We start from the raw sequence: 18,272 nt of genomic DNA on the forward strand, positions 1-18,272 counted from the left end.
CTCTCTCTCTCTCTCTCTCTCTCTCTCTCTCTCTCTCTTTCTCTCTCTCGAATGAAGATAAACACTGAATCACTGAAAGGAAAAATGTGCATGGAGGGATGATTTTTAATGAACTCCAATACAGACTGGAAATCCTGCATTAGCATTTCAGGCCCAATGTGGTGAAATCTTTTACTTTTAATTTAATATTAAATGTAATTTATTTTGTTTCCAATTTTTGGGAACAAATTAACAAGAAAATCACACGATGATGCCATTTAAATCAAATGCTTATTTTTTCCCTTCATATTATTGGAGAAAACTAAAGAGAGCTCTGACCTCTGTGGTCTGATGGGCGAAGTGATGGGATGTTTGTTGAATGTGTGTGTTTGCAGCCAGGTGCGAATGAAAAAATGAATGCTCATTTGTGAGTATGCAATAGTGCAAATGCCTGTTTCTGTGTATATGTGTCAATATCTGTCTCCATTCTTATTTCAGTGACTCAGAAAGCAAGAAATGACATCCATTATTTTTGTTTTAAAAAATTGTCACTTGTATTAATACTATGTAATGTTGGGATTTCAGATGAGATATTATAAGGGTCACACATTTCTCTGCCAGTCATATTTCACTTTTTTTTTGTTTGTTAATCAGAAGCATTAGTTTTTCCAATCACACATTTCATATGGGACCCCTGGTGTCCAGGTGTCCCAGAGCTACACTGTCCATCCGTTTCAGCCCTGTCTTCGGAGAGGGAGAGTACTGATGCTTCTTAAAAAAAAAAGACAATTATTTCAATGAATGAAAGAAAAAAACTTGGACTTGACGACATGCTCCATGCTGTTCTTTTAATTTAGTTTGATGAATTAATTGTTATTTTATATCAACAAGAAAAATATCTTTTATTGGGTAAGGTTGACTTTTGTGTGGTGATGACTGTGAACATTCACATTTGAAAAGTAAAATGGAAAAAAAATCAAAAGGAATTTACGAAATAAAACAAAAACACTTTATGTGTTTGGCTTGTTTCATGCTTGTTATGTGTTTATTGTTTATATCCAAGCATCCCATATGTATTTCATTTCTGCAGATAATTTGACAAGAATATATTTACAGTTTATTTTCTTTGGTGAACATATTTTTAAAAGCTAAAATCCAACAGAAAAAAAGCTAAACAAAGGTTATAACAGCTATGAATTTGAATAAAGTTGAATAAATTGTACATCTATTTAACCTTAAAATACAGCATTCAGTTGAATGTGACACACTTGATCCCAAACTTGCTCTCAGAGAAGCTTCAAGATACAAAAGTAAGGCAGCCCCTGCATAGAGTTTAGTGGAGACGGCTGTAAAGACTAAAGAGCCACATTTCTCTGATAAATTCGGTTTTAAACTGGAAGTCAAGCTCAACCTAGCAGAGAGTCCCAGTCAAAGTCGTCCTGGATCTCCTCACTGTGGCTGTGCAGATTCTTCAATGGAGGACGCTGTCGTGGTGTCATGGACTGAGGCTGCATCCCAGCTGAAACACAGAGAAACATGGACTAAGTTAGCACACAACAAACAGGAAGTGAAAACACTATTGTAAGGTTATTCCTATTTAAATAACTTCTCCTTTACCACAGACTGCATCTACCATTATGGGAAACAACTAAGAAATAGAGAAACAACATGTACAGAAATAGTTAACGCATTTATAATTTATATAATGTATAATGTATTTATTGAAGTTAAAAATTGGGGAAAATGTACAGATATTAATTTAAACAAGCAAATCAAGTTGGAAATAAATATGAATGTTAATGAATTAAGAAACAATTAGAAAATATGTTCTAGTTCTGTGCACATTAGTTATCAAATTAACATGCACGTGTATTTGTATTTCTTTTATATCAATTGTATAATTTATTGAGTTATTTATTTCGAAAAATATCTGAACCTATCCTTCTTTCAAGCGCCATACAGAATTCCACCTAGTTACCACAAACATTTAAATGGAAACCCAATCGACCATGATGTCCAGTTCTTACCGGTTGTGTTTGCAGGTTGTGTGAGCTGAGGTCTTTGGCCCTGCATGTGCGGAGCCCTGCGGGGGGGCTGCACTCCACTGACGGGGTGAACTATGGGAGAGTAAGGGAGGGGTGAGGGGTGAGTGAGGCTGGCGAGGGTAGGAGGCGGATTGGAGGTGAATGGTGGGCCATGTAGGGGGTGAGGACCCCCGAGGGCCAGGGGGGAGTTACTCCCAGAGGTAATCATGCCTTTCTGAGTGAAGAAGCGGTTCAGAGAGTCGCAGAGGGACGTGAAGAGCGTCGGGTCCAGTGCCCAATCACAGAGCTCCGCCTGCCGCATGCCCTCCAGCAGGTCTGGGGACAGAATGGGAGAGAAAGTCTTTAATAAACAACAACAAAAGTTATTGAAAAAATGTTTAAATTATCATCATATTCAGTTGTTTCACTATCTGCCACCCAAGAAGAGTTGATACATCAGCTGAAAAAGACAAACATCTTAATGGGTCAGTAAATCTGGCAGTTCACACAAGCCAGATTTATTTTTATCTGCTGAGGTTTTGAGATATCCACAGTATCTCTGAGAATTGTATTCCACACTGTACCATGTACACATTTTATTAGTGGTGTCACAACACAGCACCATTCCAGGGCGCAGTGAAGATGATATTCATTATTGAATAATCTGCAAATTATACTTTTTGTAATGAATCAATTTGGATATTAAATCAAAAATAAATAGTAAAAAATGTAAAAAGATCATTTCTAATGCCCAACAATATTCAGGTTACTATCATATGACAAAATTAAACCATTAAATCCTCACATTTAAGAAGCTGGAAGCAAAGAATAATTGGTGTTTTTGCTAGGAAAAAATCAATTGATTACATTATAACTGCCAATACATTGTCTGTTGCTTGACTAACTGACTCAAACAGCTCCTCTCTTCCTTTGTCTAATACTTGAGAGAGTAGATGAATATCTCAAAACCTCAGCAGATTTGACCCAAGCAACCTCCAGAAGAGAAACAACATGTTATCAAGACTCTGGTGAACAGCACAGACCTGGGTGACCAGAGAGGTCGATGTTGGCCCAGTCTAGACTGCTGGCAATGCGGAAGCTCTCCTTCAGAGAATCAGGGTTACTGAACCAGTCAGCTGGCACCGCTAAAGTGGAAGAGGGAAGGTAACTTTAGAAAGCACTGATTCTGCTTTTAATGCAATTCAAGCATGTCTGGGGTCAGTTCAAGGTTCAAGGTTCTTTATTGTCAATCTGACATAGCTACAGAGTAATTATGCAGTTGAAAATCTTATGTCACAGGCTTCTCCAACAATGCAACATAATAACATAACATAATAACAATAAGAGCAAGAGCAATACAAAAATAATAATAGTTATAAAAATGAAATAAAGTTATGATGTGGAATAGTGCAGTATGAGTCTATATACAAGTTATTGGAATGATATATATATATTAGGTATTAGATACATACTACTGAGTAGCAGTTGAATGTTTGAAGTTGTTTCAACAGTTCAATTGTTTAACAGTCTCACTGCCCGCGGTAAGGTAATGTTGGACTTACTGTATTGTGGAATGCGCTCAGTCTCCAGAGGGTGTGCAGCTGATGGAGGTGCTACATGAGGTGCTGCAGGAGGAGCTGCAGGTGGAGCTGCAGGTGGAGGTGCTGCTGCTGGTGGTGCAGGGTGAGGGGAAAATGGCAGCAGAGTTGGAGTGTGAAGTGGGGTAGTGTCATTGTTCAGAGGAGCCAGTGGAGCAACATCCGCTGTAAATTGCATACACATAAGTCACTCATCCAAGCTGTTAATGTGTATAATGTGGGCTTAATCAATATTTCAGTTTCCATTTTGGCACAGAGGTCCTTTATCTGAAAACCAAATGCTTAACTCCACATTACTGATTTTTCTGGTACAGTACTACTTAAATGAGGCATGATACAGATCATGTAAGCAGTACAAATATGACATATTGCAATCTTTATTTGTGGTTCGGAAATTGTAATATATATAACTATGTTGCACTTTTCAAGACAACTGTTCCAAAGTGCTGCATTAGACAGACATAGTACTCACACTGTGAGCCACCCCTGTCCCGCATGGTCTTGAAGATAGACTTGAAAGACGCATACAAGTCTGGCAAGATCATCTCGTCGAAGGTGAAAAGCAGCTGAGGCTCGGAGGAGTTCACTGAGACCACAGGAGGACCAGCAATAAATGAAGGGACCCCACACGCAGGGGAGTGAGGGGGGACAGACACAGTGCAAACAGGCACTGCGGTAGGAGCGCAGGTGAAAATGGGACCAGAAACTGAATTAGCAGGATAGGACAATGGGGCATTGGAGAAAGAATGAGCTGAAGGAGAAGACATATTGGCAGCAGATAAAGGAGGGGGGGTAAAAGTTGGTCCAGGTGGATGGTGAGGTGAAAAGGAATGGATAGAAGACATAGGGGCAGCAGGAGATTGATTATGGGCAGAGTGAGAGGACACAGGGCTTGGCATGTAGGGTGATGGTTGCTGTGAAGATAAAAGATTAGATCAGATGAAACGCTGAAACAACCCTGACTGTGATAAAGAAAGGAGAAAGTGATTCTACCTTGCATGGGGGAGGGGAAAGGGAGGCAAAGTGGGGAGGCTGCTGCTGGATGGCTCCCAGAGGCTCTGTGTTAAGAAGCTGGTGGTCTCTGTGTGAGGGTGGAGGTGGATGTTGATGAGGAGAAGCTCTGCTCTCCGCTTGTGTCCCTACAGGAACCTGAAACAGCACAGCGAGACGAAGTGACAGAGTGGTACAAATATAAATTCCTGCAGGAAAGTAAAATAAAAAACACTTTTTTCACCTCAAGCCTCACCTCAATAAACTGTAACTGAATGCTGACTAATCTCTCAACAATGTCAAGTTTTTCAATAGGCGCATTCTCTTCTATATAGAGTAGGTGAGTAAGTGATATTACAACATACATCCTGCCTCTCCTCTTCCTCCGCTGGATAGGGACGTTTAGGCGCCCTCACTTGACTCATCTCTGCAGGTCCATCCATTGTCCAATAGGAACCCTGCCATTAACAAAACAAGTGCTCAGATTAACGCTCTTCCCTTCCTCCATCTCACATGATGCAGAATCAAAATGTGTCAGTATTCACCTTGCCAGGGTCACTCTGTGGTCGAGGAACTTTCCTGAAGCATTTATTAAGGGACAGATTATGCCGAATGGAGTTCTGTGAGGGAAACAAAATTATGAAATCAGTCGTGCACCAGCTGGTAATGCAAATAATATGGAAATTGGTAACATATCCCAAAACATACCACCTTAAACTTTAGAACCATAGTTATCACCATTCTAATAGGAAGATAATTTGTTATTGTTCTACATTCAAGCTTACTTTCCAGCCGCGGCCAGCTCGGCTGTAGTAGGGGAAGGTGTCACTGATCCAAGTGTAGATGTCGTTCAAACTCAACTTCCTCTCAGGTGCAGCTGCTATTGCCATGGCGATTAGAGTGGCATAGCTGTGAGGGGGTTTCCCTTTGTAGTTAGAGTGGGAGGGGTCCGGCAGAGAGGGGAGGAAGTCTCCCCTCTCCCTCCCTCTGTCTCTCTTCTTGTCCCTCTCTCCTCCTCTCTCTCTCCCCGAGCGCAGGCTGCTGATTCCCAGCTGAGGCAGCCAGTCGATACTGGTGAGACTGGAGTTCAGTTCAGAGGACATGGTCTCTTTTTCTCTGTTTGGGTATGAAGGATCAGAAGAGAGCATTTGAACAACAATTCCCTTAACTTGGGACACTGTAGCTATAAACACAACACTGAGTAATGCTTTTACAGATTTCCCTCTGCCTGTGATGTAACACTGTCAACCGCTCTGTTCCTGTACTTCCACTCTGCAAGTTCCGACACTTTGTCTTGCTGTGGAAACTATCCACTCACAAGCAAATACATGAAAATGACTGCCTATAAGTGTGACAACTCCACATATACTTTCTCTTTTGTGAGGAATAAGAATGACTTGCTTACCTCTGTTTGGTCACTCGAGGCCCAAGGCCTTCAAAAAAGGGTTAATATTTGATGTTGTCATCAGCTGTGCACAACTGCTGACAAACTGCTGTCCGTCCCTTCCTTCAGATCTCCCTCTTCAGCAAGTTGATCCCCACAAGGTCAGTCATGCCTTTGGTTGGTGAAAGTTTGTGTAACTTTGTAGAAATACATACAAAAAAAACTTATCGGAGAGCTTCCTTTTTCTTTCCCTCTCTCTCCTTCCCCTCCCTTTCTGGCTTTACCAGAATTACGTCACTCATCCCTCCCTTTTTGTGACCTCACTCTTTGCGCCTCCCCTCTGTGAGCTGGTCCCTCCTCTTCAGACTCTCTAAGTTTGAACTAGAGGTTCCTCCAGCTGTAGGCTCACCAGGACTGCAATGAATAGGGACAACCTGTCAGTTTCTACTTCAACAGTTCAGACTCAGGATTTCAAACAAAGCATGAGAGCTTGATTCTGAAACATGAACACAAGAGCCATACAAATTTATAGCAATATCCTTTTATTTAAGCACTTTATCAGTGTGTTGCAGTGTAATTCTGTACAGTATTTTAGGGACAGAATCACAGGAGATTGTCCTGCTACAGAGCGCTGAAGAAGGAGAGGAGGCCGGTGTCAGGGGACGGGTGGGCCAAAAGCCTCTGGATCTGTCAATAAAGAAAATAAGTTTGTCAGGCATGAAACAAACAAAAGTAACTCAGGAGAGCAACAAAGAGCAGCTATAGCAAGCACCTCCTTGAAGTTTGGGTGTTTGGCATCTTGAACCAGCTGCAGCAGAACAGCCTCAGTGGTGGTGAGGAACGCCCCGCTCTGCTTCAGTCGGGACAGAGCAAACAAACGGTCTGTCTGGCTGTGTGGGGAGACACAAAAGTAGGAACACATATAAACCGATTCCAGAAACACAGAGAAACAAATCTATATTTAATGTGGGTGAGACGATGCTATATAACAGAACTAAATATAGAATACACAGATACCTTCTGGATGAGACGGCATCAGCCACGATATGAACCTCTATTCCCTTTTCAAGCAGGTCATATGTTGTGCACTGTGGAAAAGACAAGAGGGAAGGGTATTTAATTACTAACTTAAGCTCTGTTGCACACCAGACCATGAAAACTAGCATAATAAAATGTCTAGAACAGCATAATGTTATAGCTTAATAATAATATTTCCCATCATCGCCTTCCACATAATAAATGTTCATATTTTACAGTTTGTGGGTTGTATGTATGTACACTAAACAAGTGAGTTTTTCCACTATATTTCTCCTTTAATCTGTGAAGGACCACTAATAAAAAGGGATTTATTTCAATCAAAAATCCATGCAAGAATGCATAAGACACATATGATATGTATCAGCAAGATCTGGCATCTTTAAGAACAATAGGCAAGCCAACTGGAGAATAAAACATGCAAGTAAGTGTGATTTACAAAAACTATAACAAAGGAACATACTTAAAATACATTTCAAATAATGTAGAGGACTTATGTTGTGTTTCATGGTGCTGAGAATTATATTATGACATTTCAACAGTGATGTGGTCTTACTGCAATACAGGCGTGTGCCTCTATTCCACACAGTATAGCCTGCTTGGGGTTCCCGAGGGCCTGCATCTGCTTCTCCACCTCGTCTATCATCATGGTGAAAGAGGTTTTAGCATAAGCAGTCAGGTCACCTGCCTCCAGCTCTTGTACAGTGGGACCCAAGCCTTTAGGGTACTGCTCTGTTAAAATGGCGGGGATGCCGAGAACACGACTGGCCTGTGAAGTGAGATATAATTAATAGTTAATAATAAATATAGGAAGCTGATTTATGATTATGGTTGACAGCTACTTGAGTGATTCTGTGATGGTGAGTATTTCCAACCTTGAGCAATCTGGCCGCATTGCTGACAATGTTGGGAAATTGGAAGATGTTGGGTCTGAACTTCTCCTGCATGTCACACAGGAGGAGCACTGCATCCTTGGTGGAGAGCCGGCCAATGCTTGCCACTGGAAGAGCAAGTTAACAGAAAAGGAGGTACAGATTTAAGGTCAGGAACAACACAGTGGATTGGCCACTGCATTTTAAAATAGCATTGAAGTTTTAATAATATCCCCCATTCAATGTCATGTATGCAATGCAGTTGCTACGTTGCAAACATACATTTTGCATTCAAATGACGTTTTTCCAATTTGTGCATTTTGTGTCTACTTTTACAGGAAATAGGTTCTCTTCCTTGTACGAAATCTTTCGTCAATGGTGAATTGCATTGTCTTTATAACAATGAGAGCAGTCTCTTCGCTGAACACAATTGAATTAGAGTGACATGGCGATATATAGCTACGGTCATTTGAGCTAAACGTAATAAAAAGAAACATCAAAGTGAACTTACTGCTGTTGTCTGAATGGTCCTAGTGTCTGGTAGAGGTAGAGGACTGGGTAATGGGTCAAACAGGGCTGTAGAAAGTTCAGTTGTCAGGTTAAAGTATAATGTCCCATGTGACTGTGTTATGAGAAACGAACACAACATGTTATTTTAGTTAAAGCGAAAGAGTAGGAATGCATGCAATATTTAACAAAAACGTGCACAAGATTAAATCAATAGACAATCAACTTCCACATTCGTGATAAGCAATTTAACAATTCCAAAGTCAAAAAAGAACAACTAACCTAGCATGTAGCTATGAGGAAGACACACAAGTTCTACAGCCTTTGATAAACACAGCAGCGCCCACCGCCCATTGACCAATAGAATTACGTGTCTTCGTGATTGACGGTTCTTAGAGCCAATATCAGCCATTGTACGCACCCAATCGCTCGGCTTGTTCAGGTGGGTGGTAACCACAGCCAGAGTGGTCACCTGAAGATGTCTGACAATGCAGAGTCCCCAACAGAAACGCCAAAAGAGGAGTCACAACCGCCGCCAGATGATACGTCGACAAATGATGAGAAGAAAAAAAGTAAGAATTTGTTATATATCCAAAACTCTACTCAATCAGTGATAAATAACTTTCTGTTTACGACTCGAGTGATGTTGACAGTGCTAGAAGAAACTGTTCCGGGTGTGTGACGTACATTAAGATCGACAGAGATTTTGGCCAATAGAAAGGCTCCTTTTTTCTGTTTAGCCAATAAGCATTAAGCTTTTTTCATTTAGTACTACCGGTTTGGGGAACGGCTAAATCAAATGCTGCTATTTATGAAGGCAAAACATAATATTTTTACTAATATAATCTTAGTTTCCCTCATGGGATATATACTTTTCAGAGATGCTGTTTATATGTGTTTATATAACATATATTTTACGATAGTGCCAATATCAACTACCTCTTGTAACTGTCAGTGTATTAATGCTAAGCTAACAAACTCCAGTTAGCTTAAAATGGTCACACAACAGATCTCGTTTCATGGTTTAGGTTTAGGGCATTAAAAACGTTCTTTCAGGAATTGCAAGGAGTGTCCTACTTTTTACTAATGGTATTCTCGTTAGATGTGGGAAGTATAATCCAGGGAGACTTTCTGTTACAGAGTTATTTTATAAAACTATTTTTGACTTTACCAAATAAATACTCTATTTCATAGATAACATATATTAGTGATGAGTGAGCCATACTTGACTGAAGTGTATCATGTCTAGTATATTAGATATCTCCTCTATTTTTTGTAGCCCTGTATGTTTATCATTTATGTACACACAAATAATGTTTGAGTATAATATTCAAATCCTGTTTCTTCTGAGCACAGCCTATTTGTATTTATTAAAAAAAATGTAAAGAGTGAATGGCATGTACTTAATTCTGCAGTATTTTTTCAATTTCTTCTCCATGTTTCAATGGATTTAACTTCTCCATCAATTCCCACAACAATTTATCTTCAGATTCGGCCAGACAAGTTTGGGTGGTGGCAGCAGCAGCAGCAGCAGCAGCAGCAGCATCAGCAGCGCTTTCACCTTTTATTTTCTCCACTTTTATAGTTGATGTGCTGCTGAAGGCAGTGGGGGACACTCCTATAATGAAAACAAAGAAGTGGGCAGTGGAGCGAGGTCGGACGATACTGTCCCTGTCTCAGTTCATCTCTCGCTTCCTCAAGATTGAAGGCAGTGAACAACTGGTAAGGATGAAGTTTGTCAACCTGTTTGTTCACTTTCTAAAACTTTAGGTCTTCCTTTCTTTACATGTCACTTCATCTGCTTTTTTCCAGTTCATTTATGTTAACCAGTCATTCGCCCCTTCACCGGATCAAGAAGTAGGCATCCTGTTTGATGTGAGTAAACACCTACAGTATTTGAATGCCCTGTGACTTTTTTTAACCTAAACAATATTGATTTGTAATTCATTTTCAGTATGTGCAACTAAATAATCTCAACTCCAAAGTCCATTTAAACACCTTTTCCTTTTAGAGCTTTAAGCCTCATCATCCAACACCATGTTTGATTCCAGTTACATTTACTTATAAAGAGTAACTAAAAAGCAACTAAAACATAGAATCCAGACACACAAACCTAAACTATGTCTCCAAGTACATTTGCAAAACAATACACACAAAAAGTTGAGTTCATTCATGTTTACATGCCAACAACAAAAATTGAATTTATTTGTTTGCCTTTTATTTATTTAGTAAATCCACCAAGCCTCTCCTTACGAAATAATACTTTTTCATTTTGAATTATGTTCTGTAAATCTTACCTTTTCTTTTTTATAGGAGATGTACTTTATACAAAATGACAGAGTATGATGGTACTAAACCACTAAACTAGCAAATATCCGAACTTGCTTAGCCTCTTGGCCTTTTAATTAAATATTATATTGGTAGTGTTTGTACTTTCCAATCCTGGGCCATAGAAGAGATTGTGTCATGTGGAGCTTTAACCAGCAGAGGGGGCAGTAAGAGGGAAGCTCCATGTTTCAAATGCTAAAATCCTAAACCACTGATTAAAGTAAGAAACTGTAATGACCTCAAAGTCCAGAATTGACAGGGGACATCCGCTCTTACTGCTCTGCAGCTCAATATCCAATTAAATAGGACCGTTAACAGTAGTTTGTACAAAGTAGTTTGAGCTGTACGGTCACATCACTTCCTTTACTGTATTTTTCTCTCTTTCTTTTTCAGTGTTTTGGCAGTGATAACAAGCTGGTTCTACATTACTGTAAATCTCAAGCCTGGGGTTGAACTGTTTCTTCTGCTCTATTTTGGACCTGACTCTTTCTTTAATCCATCCACCAAACACACAACATTTTTTTCCATTCAGTTTGTTCTGTAAATACATATTGTAAATAAATTATTGTGACTATGTAAAGCTCCTTCTGTCATTTTTTTAAGTCATCACTCTTAACATACTGGGCACAAGACCCGGCTTTGCACAGCGGTAAAGGTGATAAGGGAAAAAAGGAAATGGCCATTCCTATGGATAAGATGGTTCACAGTGTTATCCAAACTTTGAGTTTTCGAAATAAATACAGAGAAAAAGTTACATTTAACAAAAGTTTTTGGGAGATTGCAAAGGACCATCCACTCAAAAGAGACAGACACGGGAAAAGAGAGGGCACCACAGTAACAGATGGACTTAGAGGGATTACACGATTCAGGATGGGGTTGTGACATCAATTCCCAAGAAAGCCAGAAAAGAGAGTGGCGTGGAGACAGACAGTCTCCATCGGTGCATCTCTGTCCGACTATTGGCCAGGAGGATTAAAGGGAGGATCTCATCTGGAGAGGTAAGGATCACTGACTCATCCTGGAGGAGAAACACAAGTGACGGATACTGAGGGAAAAGATCAAGAGGGTAGTGACTCTTAAAATCAGTTCAAGATGGAGCGACTAAAATCAAGTACTTAAGGAGCTTTTTGATTAAAGGCTCTTGACCAGGGCAGAGATAACGGGACTGTAGCTTTACAGGACTGCAACAAGTGGAGCTTTTTTATTTCACCTTTTTATCCTGATAGTTACCTCATGTTTGCCCTGAAGTGCTACAAGGGACAAGGAAAATATCTTTGGTAGGTACTTGTTACTTTAAGAAAATAACTATGGCTCTATTGATTAGTCAATCAACAGAACATTTATAATTTCTGTAATCTTTACTTCGAAATACTAGTTGCTGGTACCTGAGTTTCAAATGTCAAAATGTGATGCTTTTGTCAAGTATTTATGATGGTTTTTAATTGAGTAGCTCTAGGTTTTGGACTGATGTTGGATACAACTATTAAAATGAAGATTTTACCGACTGGAAAATTATAATTTACATGTTCAACTTTTTTCTGTGGCTTACAAACAAAACAATCAAAAATAATAACCAGTACTTACAGTTTTAAGAATACAGAACTGCGATATATATATATGCATTGCTTTTCTCATTACTACTATTATATACCTTTAGTACATATATCAGATATTCAGATAATGTGCTGGTACTATTTCTAATCAGCTACTTAACATTTGTAAAGACAGACAAACCTGTCAATGCATCTTGTCAGACATAGTAAAAGTGGTGTTAACACGTATCTATAGATAAGCTTGCACTGAATTCATTAATGGAATAAACTCCAACAAACGTATTTTGATCACACTATATAAGTTCAGTATATAACGCTTAAGAGAAATGTTCTTGATTGAGAACAAATTGTATTGAGTGTGGAGGAAATATTGTAGATAACATCAAGATACACAGAATACAATATGTTTACAGATACAGTAAATAGAAAACGATATACTAAACATACAGATTGTAGTTTTTTTTTCATTATGCATCCTAATGCCCTAACGTGTATGTAGGTATTTGTATTATGTACTGTATATTGTCAACTTTCTTCAGATTCTAGAAACCAACATTGGCAGGTGTTTCATGCAGATCAGAGATGTCTATACTATCCATTGTTTAACTTCTGTTCTGTTGTGTTTCAGGGTCTGGGGGCTTACAGGCAGATATTGCATGAGAGAGAGAGAGCAGACATGGTCAGAATGCACTTCACACGAAAACACACCTAACACCAACAGATAAAAGAAGATTATCAGGGATTACTAGCAAAACATTCATTTAGATCTGTGGTTTATCCATCATTTCATCAAAAGAAAAGTAATCTCTTCTTCCACTGAGTGTCCCACAGTGGAGTTAATAATGAGAGACGGGGTCAGGCCTGAGTGTGTTAATTAGGAGGAGGGGAGATATTAGCTGGGGTCACCGGATAGCACTAGCATTATTATTCTTTCGTAAGCCCTTCTTAAGCCCTTCTTATCAACACATTTAAATGTCACCATCTGAAGACCCTGTTTTTAGCCTTTTTAGTTTCATTTAAATATTTAATCTTACTTTCTTGCCAGGAGATGGATTGGGTTTAAGGATAGATCCATCTCCTTAGATATACACTTTTTAGTGATAAATCCAAACATTTTTTATAACTCTTTTGTAAATGTTGCATTGATCTTTAAAGTGAGCACAAAGGGGTCTGAGGTCAGGGGATGTATGGCCATCATTCACCACAGGGATCAATAGCAGGATATCACATTAAATCTTTCTGTCCAGCATACCGTTGAGTCCTTGCATTTCTCCCGGAGTGAACCTACGTCCACCTAAATCCCCTCTTGTTCATTTTCCGTTCCATCTGTCCTTTCCCACGTGTATCAACTTCAGATACCCCCCCCCCCCCCCTCGCTATCCTATCTTTTAATCAATCTGTCTTTAAAGTATCGCTTTGTCAGCTGTGTTTGGTCATCTTTTGTTTAAACAGTTACATCACATTAATTGTTTTCTCTCCATCTAAACCTGGCAGCTCATCACCTCTTTAAACCATCCCAAAACATCTGCCCTGCCCTCCCAGCACCATCTGTGACTGCAGTTATACCCTCTGCCCTGTTCGTCCTATTTCCACGTGCAGCATCTCCCCCCTCTTTGCCTCACTTTGTCCCCCCTCTCTCTCCCTCTCTCACTGGCCTCGCCCTGCCTCCCTCTTCTCCTGCGTGGCCATGCTGGAGCGAATGTCCCGTCGCTCTCGCTCCCTGCTCTCCCTGACCTTGACCTCTCTGGCTCTGGCCCTCTCCATCCTGGCCCTCTGCACCTCTTACTGGTGTGAGGGCACCCACAAGGTGGTGAAGCCCCTCTGCCTGTCGCCCGTCAAAATGAAGAACTGTGGTCAGAACAACAGCGAGCCTTACACCACAGGTAGATGTCCTTACCTCTACACATCAAAGTGTTCTGTGAAGCTTTGTTTGCTTTCATGGGTACAGATACTTGTCATGCCGTATTGAATTCATCTATGAGTTGGGTCATCAAAGGTACAAAAAAAAGTTGCCTGTGATCCATATAATCCATATATCTGTTGGGACACGTTCACGGGCATTTCACAAGAAATTTGTCGGAAACAGTGTGAGCTCATGGATACCTGGCATCATCAGTCTGTGATGCTTTCCTAGTCTTTCTCAATAGTCGAAACATTGTTATTGACCAGGTACTGTACATTATTGCCACATGCAATGTCAGATCACATTTTAGTGTCTGTGCATGTGGTCAGCTTGTTATTGTGTATTATCTGAGTCTTTAAAAATATGTGAAGATATTAAATGCAGCTTTCTGGCGTTGAACTCACCAAAACTTTGGCCTTGACTTTTGAACCTGATTACATGAGTATTGAATTCTAGCACTGTATTACTGCATAACCAGAAACAATACCTCAAAAATAATCTGACTGGATAAACGGACAGGCTTCTCCCCTTGTGATTGTCCCTGGTTTCTTTTTTAATCTCTTTTTGCACATACCTTCCCGCAGTGAACTTAATTATGGTGTAGTATTAATCTGTGGGGTGTGATGGCAGATCCCACGTTTTAGGGTTTATTGGACATTGGCTGCTGCCTGGTTTTTATTTCTCAACAGATATTCTTAATCCACAATGGGATTAACAGCTCTTACCGCATCAAAAAATCATCTACATGTACTTTGTGTATTTGTTCAGAAATATCTTCACAGTGGTAGCTTTAACTGTCCCTTATGTTTTTAAAACGGATACAAACACATGTGGCACGACATGGTGCTGACAAGCCTGCATGTGACTGAAACACTTTTGAGACCATGGTGTGAGAAACCAACTAGATTTGTGCCCATTATTTATTGTCTCTCAATCTAAACTCAAAACATGTTTTTCTCCAACAAAATCAGCTGCAAACAAAATGTGTGTTTGTAATTCTCCTCTCTTGGACAATTCATGCATTACGTTTTTTGACAACGTAATATTTTGTCAAAGATGCTATTAGATATTTCTGAAGTGTAAGGGCAAATGCAGTATGCACACTGTGTGTCTGTGCATGTCATGCATGTACTGTATTAAACAACAGTTGTTGATGCCTGCACGTCCAATACATAAAAAGGAAATGTAATGTTTCCCCTACAGGAAGAGGGTCCTTTTTTTAGCACTTAAAATGGTTTGGCTTAAGATAAGATAAGATATACTTTATTGATCCCAAATTGGGAAAGGTTTTCATTGCAGCAGCATGAAAAATAATGTATTACACATATTTAGAAATAATAAAAGAGTAAAAAATAAACAATTATACAATATAAACGTTGCAAAATAGAAGATAAAACAGAACTAAAAAAAACTAAAACAAAAAAGTTGACCGTGAAGAAAGAATATCTAAACTATCTGCCAAATGAAACACTATTGACGGGCTAAATTACAGCTGGCACAATACAAAAGTAGGATATTATTTACATTTAGTGTATGAAACAAGAATGGCATAAAAAATGTATATAAATGTCAAATGTACAGTGTGAAGTTATATTTTTATATATTGCACCAGCACATGAAAAGCTTTTGCATATTTGAAGGCAATTTTCTTGCTGTTATAATTGTAATCATCGTTGTTAAATGCACTTAGTGTTACCACAACCTCTATTATCCACAACAGGGATAGACAGCCACATAAATGAACCTATATGTGTTTTTCTTTTCTTATTGTCCACCTCTTGCTGTCCCACAGAGAGTCCCACTCAGAACCCGTACAACCGCACCCTGTCTCCGGCCCGGAGGGACGAGCTGGCCCGGATCAGACAGCGGCAGATGGCTAACGCAGTTCAGTACATCTGGGAAACAGGAGAAGACAAGTTTGCTTTCAGATACTTCCACACTGGTTTCTGGGAGAGCTGCGAGACACACAACGATGGTGAGCTAACACTTGCATCAGGTCACAGTATTTCCGTGCTCTTTTAGCTTTCTTAGATTTTCATTGGTTCTTTCCAGTCTCATCTCTCTGCTAAATCTTTTTCTGATTTGAATTCAACGAAAAATGTATATTCTGTCTTCATTTTTTCATATCTGTTCACAATTTGGTTGGCAGGGGAGAAATGTCGAAGCTTTATAGATTTAACGCCTGGGGAAACACAAGGTGAGTTGTGTATTGGCTGAAAAAATAATTTGTGAAATTATTATTTCGGCCTTATTTGAAAATATTTGTCATATTAATGTGAGTGTGTCAATTGTGCCTGTATTTTTAAATGTTGCAGGTGTGCTCTGGCTGTCAGTTATTTCAGAGTTTACGTACATCGGTCTGCTGGGGATGGGCTTCTTACTGATGTGGCTGGAAGTCTTGTGTTCCCATAAAGAGATGCACTCGCTAAAAATCAATGCCTATGCAGCTATCTGTACTGTGTTATCAGGTGAAACTCAGTTCATCATTTATCTTTCACTGACGTTATAACCTCCTCATTCTACATACAGCATTCTCTATTTGCATTGTGATCTCTCTTGGTTCGATCTGTTTTGTTTCACCCCCCTGTAGGTCTTCTTGGGATGGTGGCCCACATGATGTTCACCACCGTGTTCCAGATGACAGTCATCGTTGGCCCCAAAGACTGGAGGCCTCAGTCCTGGGACTATGGCTGGTCTTTCGCGTAGGTGGCTGCTCTTAAGAGGCAGCATACACACCCGATTATTCAAGAATACACATTCATATATTTGTTATTTACAATTCATGATGTCTCTCTTTTCTCTCTAACTCTCCTAAATCTGCTCTGTTCCTAGTCTTGCCTGGGTGTCCTTCAGTTGCTGTATGGGGGCCGCCGTGGTCACACTCAACTCTTACACAAAGACCATCATCGAGCTCCGCCGCAGACAGAGGCTCCGATTGGAGGAAGCGAGAGCCGCCACTCATGCTCCTTCCTACGATGAGGTCGTTCCCGGGGGGGGGCTGTACTCTGTCAGCGGCCTGTTGCAGTGTCCGGACGGCATGATTGACGTGGCGTGGGCCCCGAATGGCAGCGTGGTTGGAATGGGAAATGGAGATGTTCCAACACTGGTCTTAGTAGGAGGCTGCGGGTCAGAAGGGTGTGAAGACTGTGAGAGAGAGATGGATGAGATGGATGATGCTATGGACCGAGTGGATTCCCCTTGTTAGTGGATCTTTGATTTCCATCAATTTATAAGAGCCGAAAAACAAAAAAAGGAAAGAGACTTTCACCGAGCTTGAAAGGGATGAATGTGAGCAAACAGATTCAGTTTTTCTTTTCTTCTTCTTCCATTTTCCAGTGAGGTTGGGACACACATTTTGCGTTTGAAGGCCGGGGAAATCTATGCATAATGAAACTGTAAAGACTACAACTGTGTGTCACACTGACATGCAAGATTGTTTCTGGGTATTTCTCAGTGCCTCATGGTAGAAAAGTAAATGTGTGTCTGTATTTGCAAAGGCATATACATGTTTATATTGTGTTATTGGTTATTTATCAACTCGCAATGTATCAGGTGTAGACAGGACAGATTTTTCTTCTCCTGTTGAAAAGATCATCCTGTAATTCATAGTAAATATACAATATAATCTCATTTATCTGAGTGGGACATTCAACATGTTTCCTTTTTCAGTGTCCTCTGTCTCTTGTGACAAACTTTAGATGCAATGCACGCATACCAGAAGCTACATCAAACACAGTTTCTCTGCAGATGCACAGACAAATACGATAGACACATAGCGATAGAAAGATTACAGAGCTTTTGAAAAGTCTGCTCTCTGATGTTGAACAGAAGATTATGTGTAAACCAGTAATCCCGAGTTGGATGGAAAGGAGGAGGGAAGCATGTGAAGGGATGGAGAGGTGGAGGGTGAGCAGGTTGTCGGGGGGAGTTGGAAAGAAATGCAGGCTGGCACGCACCCGCACACAAAAATCTGCACCATGGAAACATCACACTTTCAGGGAAATAATTGTGTTGAATGTACATTTATACAGGCAACAATTTCTAAATAAATGCATCAACATGTTCCTTAGATCTTTGTCCGTTTAACGTGTGGTACAGC

At 40.0% G+C, this 18,272-nt stretch overlaps 4 protein-coding genes across 9 annotated transcripts; 2 read left to right on the forward strand and 2 right to left on the reverse strand.

Annotated features, from left to right (window-relative positions):
• Window positions 1–812: 812 nt before the first annotated feature.
• On the reverse strand, window positions 813–6,246 carry foxj2 (forkhead box J2). Of its 2 annotated transcripts, XM_034127764.1 has the most exons (11): window positions 5,997–6,246; window positions 5,377–5,707; window positions 5,137–5,211; window positions 4,957–5,049; window positions 4,595–4,750; window positions 4,074–4,515; window positions 3,566–3,766; window positions 3,047–3,148; window positions 2,235–2,339; window positions 2,007–2,096; window positions 813–1,498 (listed from the first exon to the last, which is right to left on the reverse strand). In XM_034127764.1, exons 2-11 carry the CDS (start codon window positions 5,692–5,694, stop codon window positions 1,386–1,388), a joined length of 1,695 nt encoding a protein of 564 aa, XP_033983655.1. In that variant the 5' UTR covers window positions 5,695–5,707; window positions 5,997–6,246; the 3' UTR covers window positions 813–1,385. The 2 variants fall into 2 exon arrangements, with proteins under 2 accessions (XP_033983655.1, XP_033983654.1); XM_034127763.1 differs by having other exon boundaries at window positions 2,007–2,339.
• A 251-nt stretch (window positions 6,247–6,497) lies between these two features.
• On the reverse strand, window positions 6,498–9,006 carry isoc2 (isochorismatase domain containing 2). Of its 3 annotated transcripts, none has more exons than XM_034127792.1 (7): window positions 8,811–9,006; window positions 8,394–8,458; window positions 7,886–8,010; window positions 7,567–7,779; window positions 6,993–7,063; window positions 6,748–6,865; window positions 6,498–6,662 (listed from the first exon to the last, which is right to left on the reverse strand). In XM_034127792.1, coding segments are annotated over exons 2-7 (594 nt in total). In that variant the 5' UTR covers window positions 8,395–8,458; window positions 8,811–9,006; the 3' UTR covers window positions 6,498–6,596. The 3 variants fall into 3 exon arrangements, with proteins under 3 accessions (XP_033983683.1, XP_033983681.1, XP_033983682.1); XM_034127790.1 differs by lacking the exon at window positions 8,811–9,006 and adding an exon at window positions 8,672–8,764; XM_034127791.1 differs by lacking the exon at window positions 8,811–9,006 and adding an exon at window positions 8,672–8,738 and having other exon boundaries at window positions 8,394–8,504.
• On the forward strand, window positions 8,826–11,293 carry atg12 (ATG12 autophagy related 12 homolog (S. cerevisiae)). Its single transcript, XM_034127793.1, has 4 exons — window positions 8,826–8,961; window positions 9,975–10,111; window positions 10,202–10,264; window positions 11,111–11,293. The coding sequence occupies exons 1-4, from the start codon at window positions 8,868–8,870 to the stop codon at window positions 11,168–11,170; spliced, it is 354 nt and encodes a 117-aa protein (XP_033983684.1). The 5' UTR covers window positions 8,826–8,867; the 3' UTR covers window positions 11,171–11,293.
• A 470-nt stretch (window positions 11,294–11,763) lies between these two features.
• si:ch211-149k23.9 (germ cell-specific gene 1-like protein) lies at window positions 11,764–18,242 on the forward strand. 3 transcript variants are annotated; one of them, XM_034127795.1, is made up of 8 exons: window positions 11,764–11,994; window positions 12,899–12,949; window positions 13,765–14,153; window positions 15,966–16,148; window positions 16,323–16,370; window positions 16,489–16,641; window positions 16,764–16,875; window positions 17,006–18,242. In XM_034127795.1, exons 3-8 carry the CDS (start codon window positions 13,958–13,960, stop codon window positions 17,376–17,378), a joined length of 1,065 nt encoding a protein of 354 aa, XP_033983686.1. In that variant the 5' UTR covers window positions 11,764–11,994; window positions 12,899–12,949; window positions 13,765–13,957; the 3' UTR covers window positions 17,379–18,242. The 3 variants fall into 3 exon arrangements, with proteins under 3 accessions (XP_033983686.1, XP_033983685.1, XP_033983687.1); XM_034127794.1 differs by having other exon boundaries at window positions 12,899–14,153; XM_034127796.1 differs by having other exon boundaries at window positions 12,899–14,153; window positions 16,507–16,641.
• The last annotated feature ends 30 nt before the right edge of the window (window positions 18,243–18,272 follow it).

This window comes from Trematomus bernacchii, unplaced genomic scaffold (assembly GCF_902827165.1).
Source record: "Trematomus bernacchii unplaced genomic scaffold, fTreBer1.1, whole genome shotgun sequence".
In the NCBI taxonomy this organism is placed as follows: Eukaryota; Metazoa; Chordata; class Actinopteri; order Perciformes; family Nototheniidae; genus Trematomus; species Trematomus bernacchii.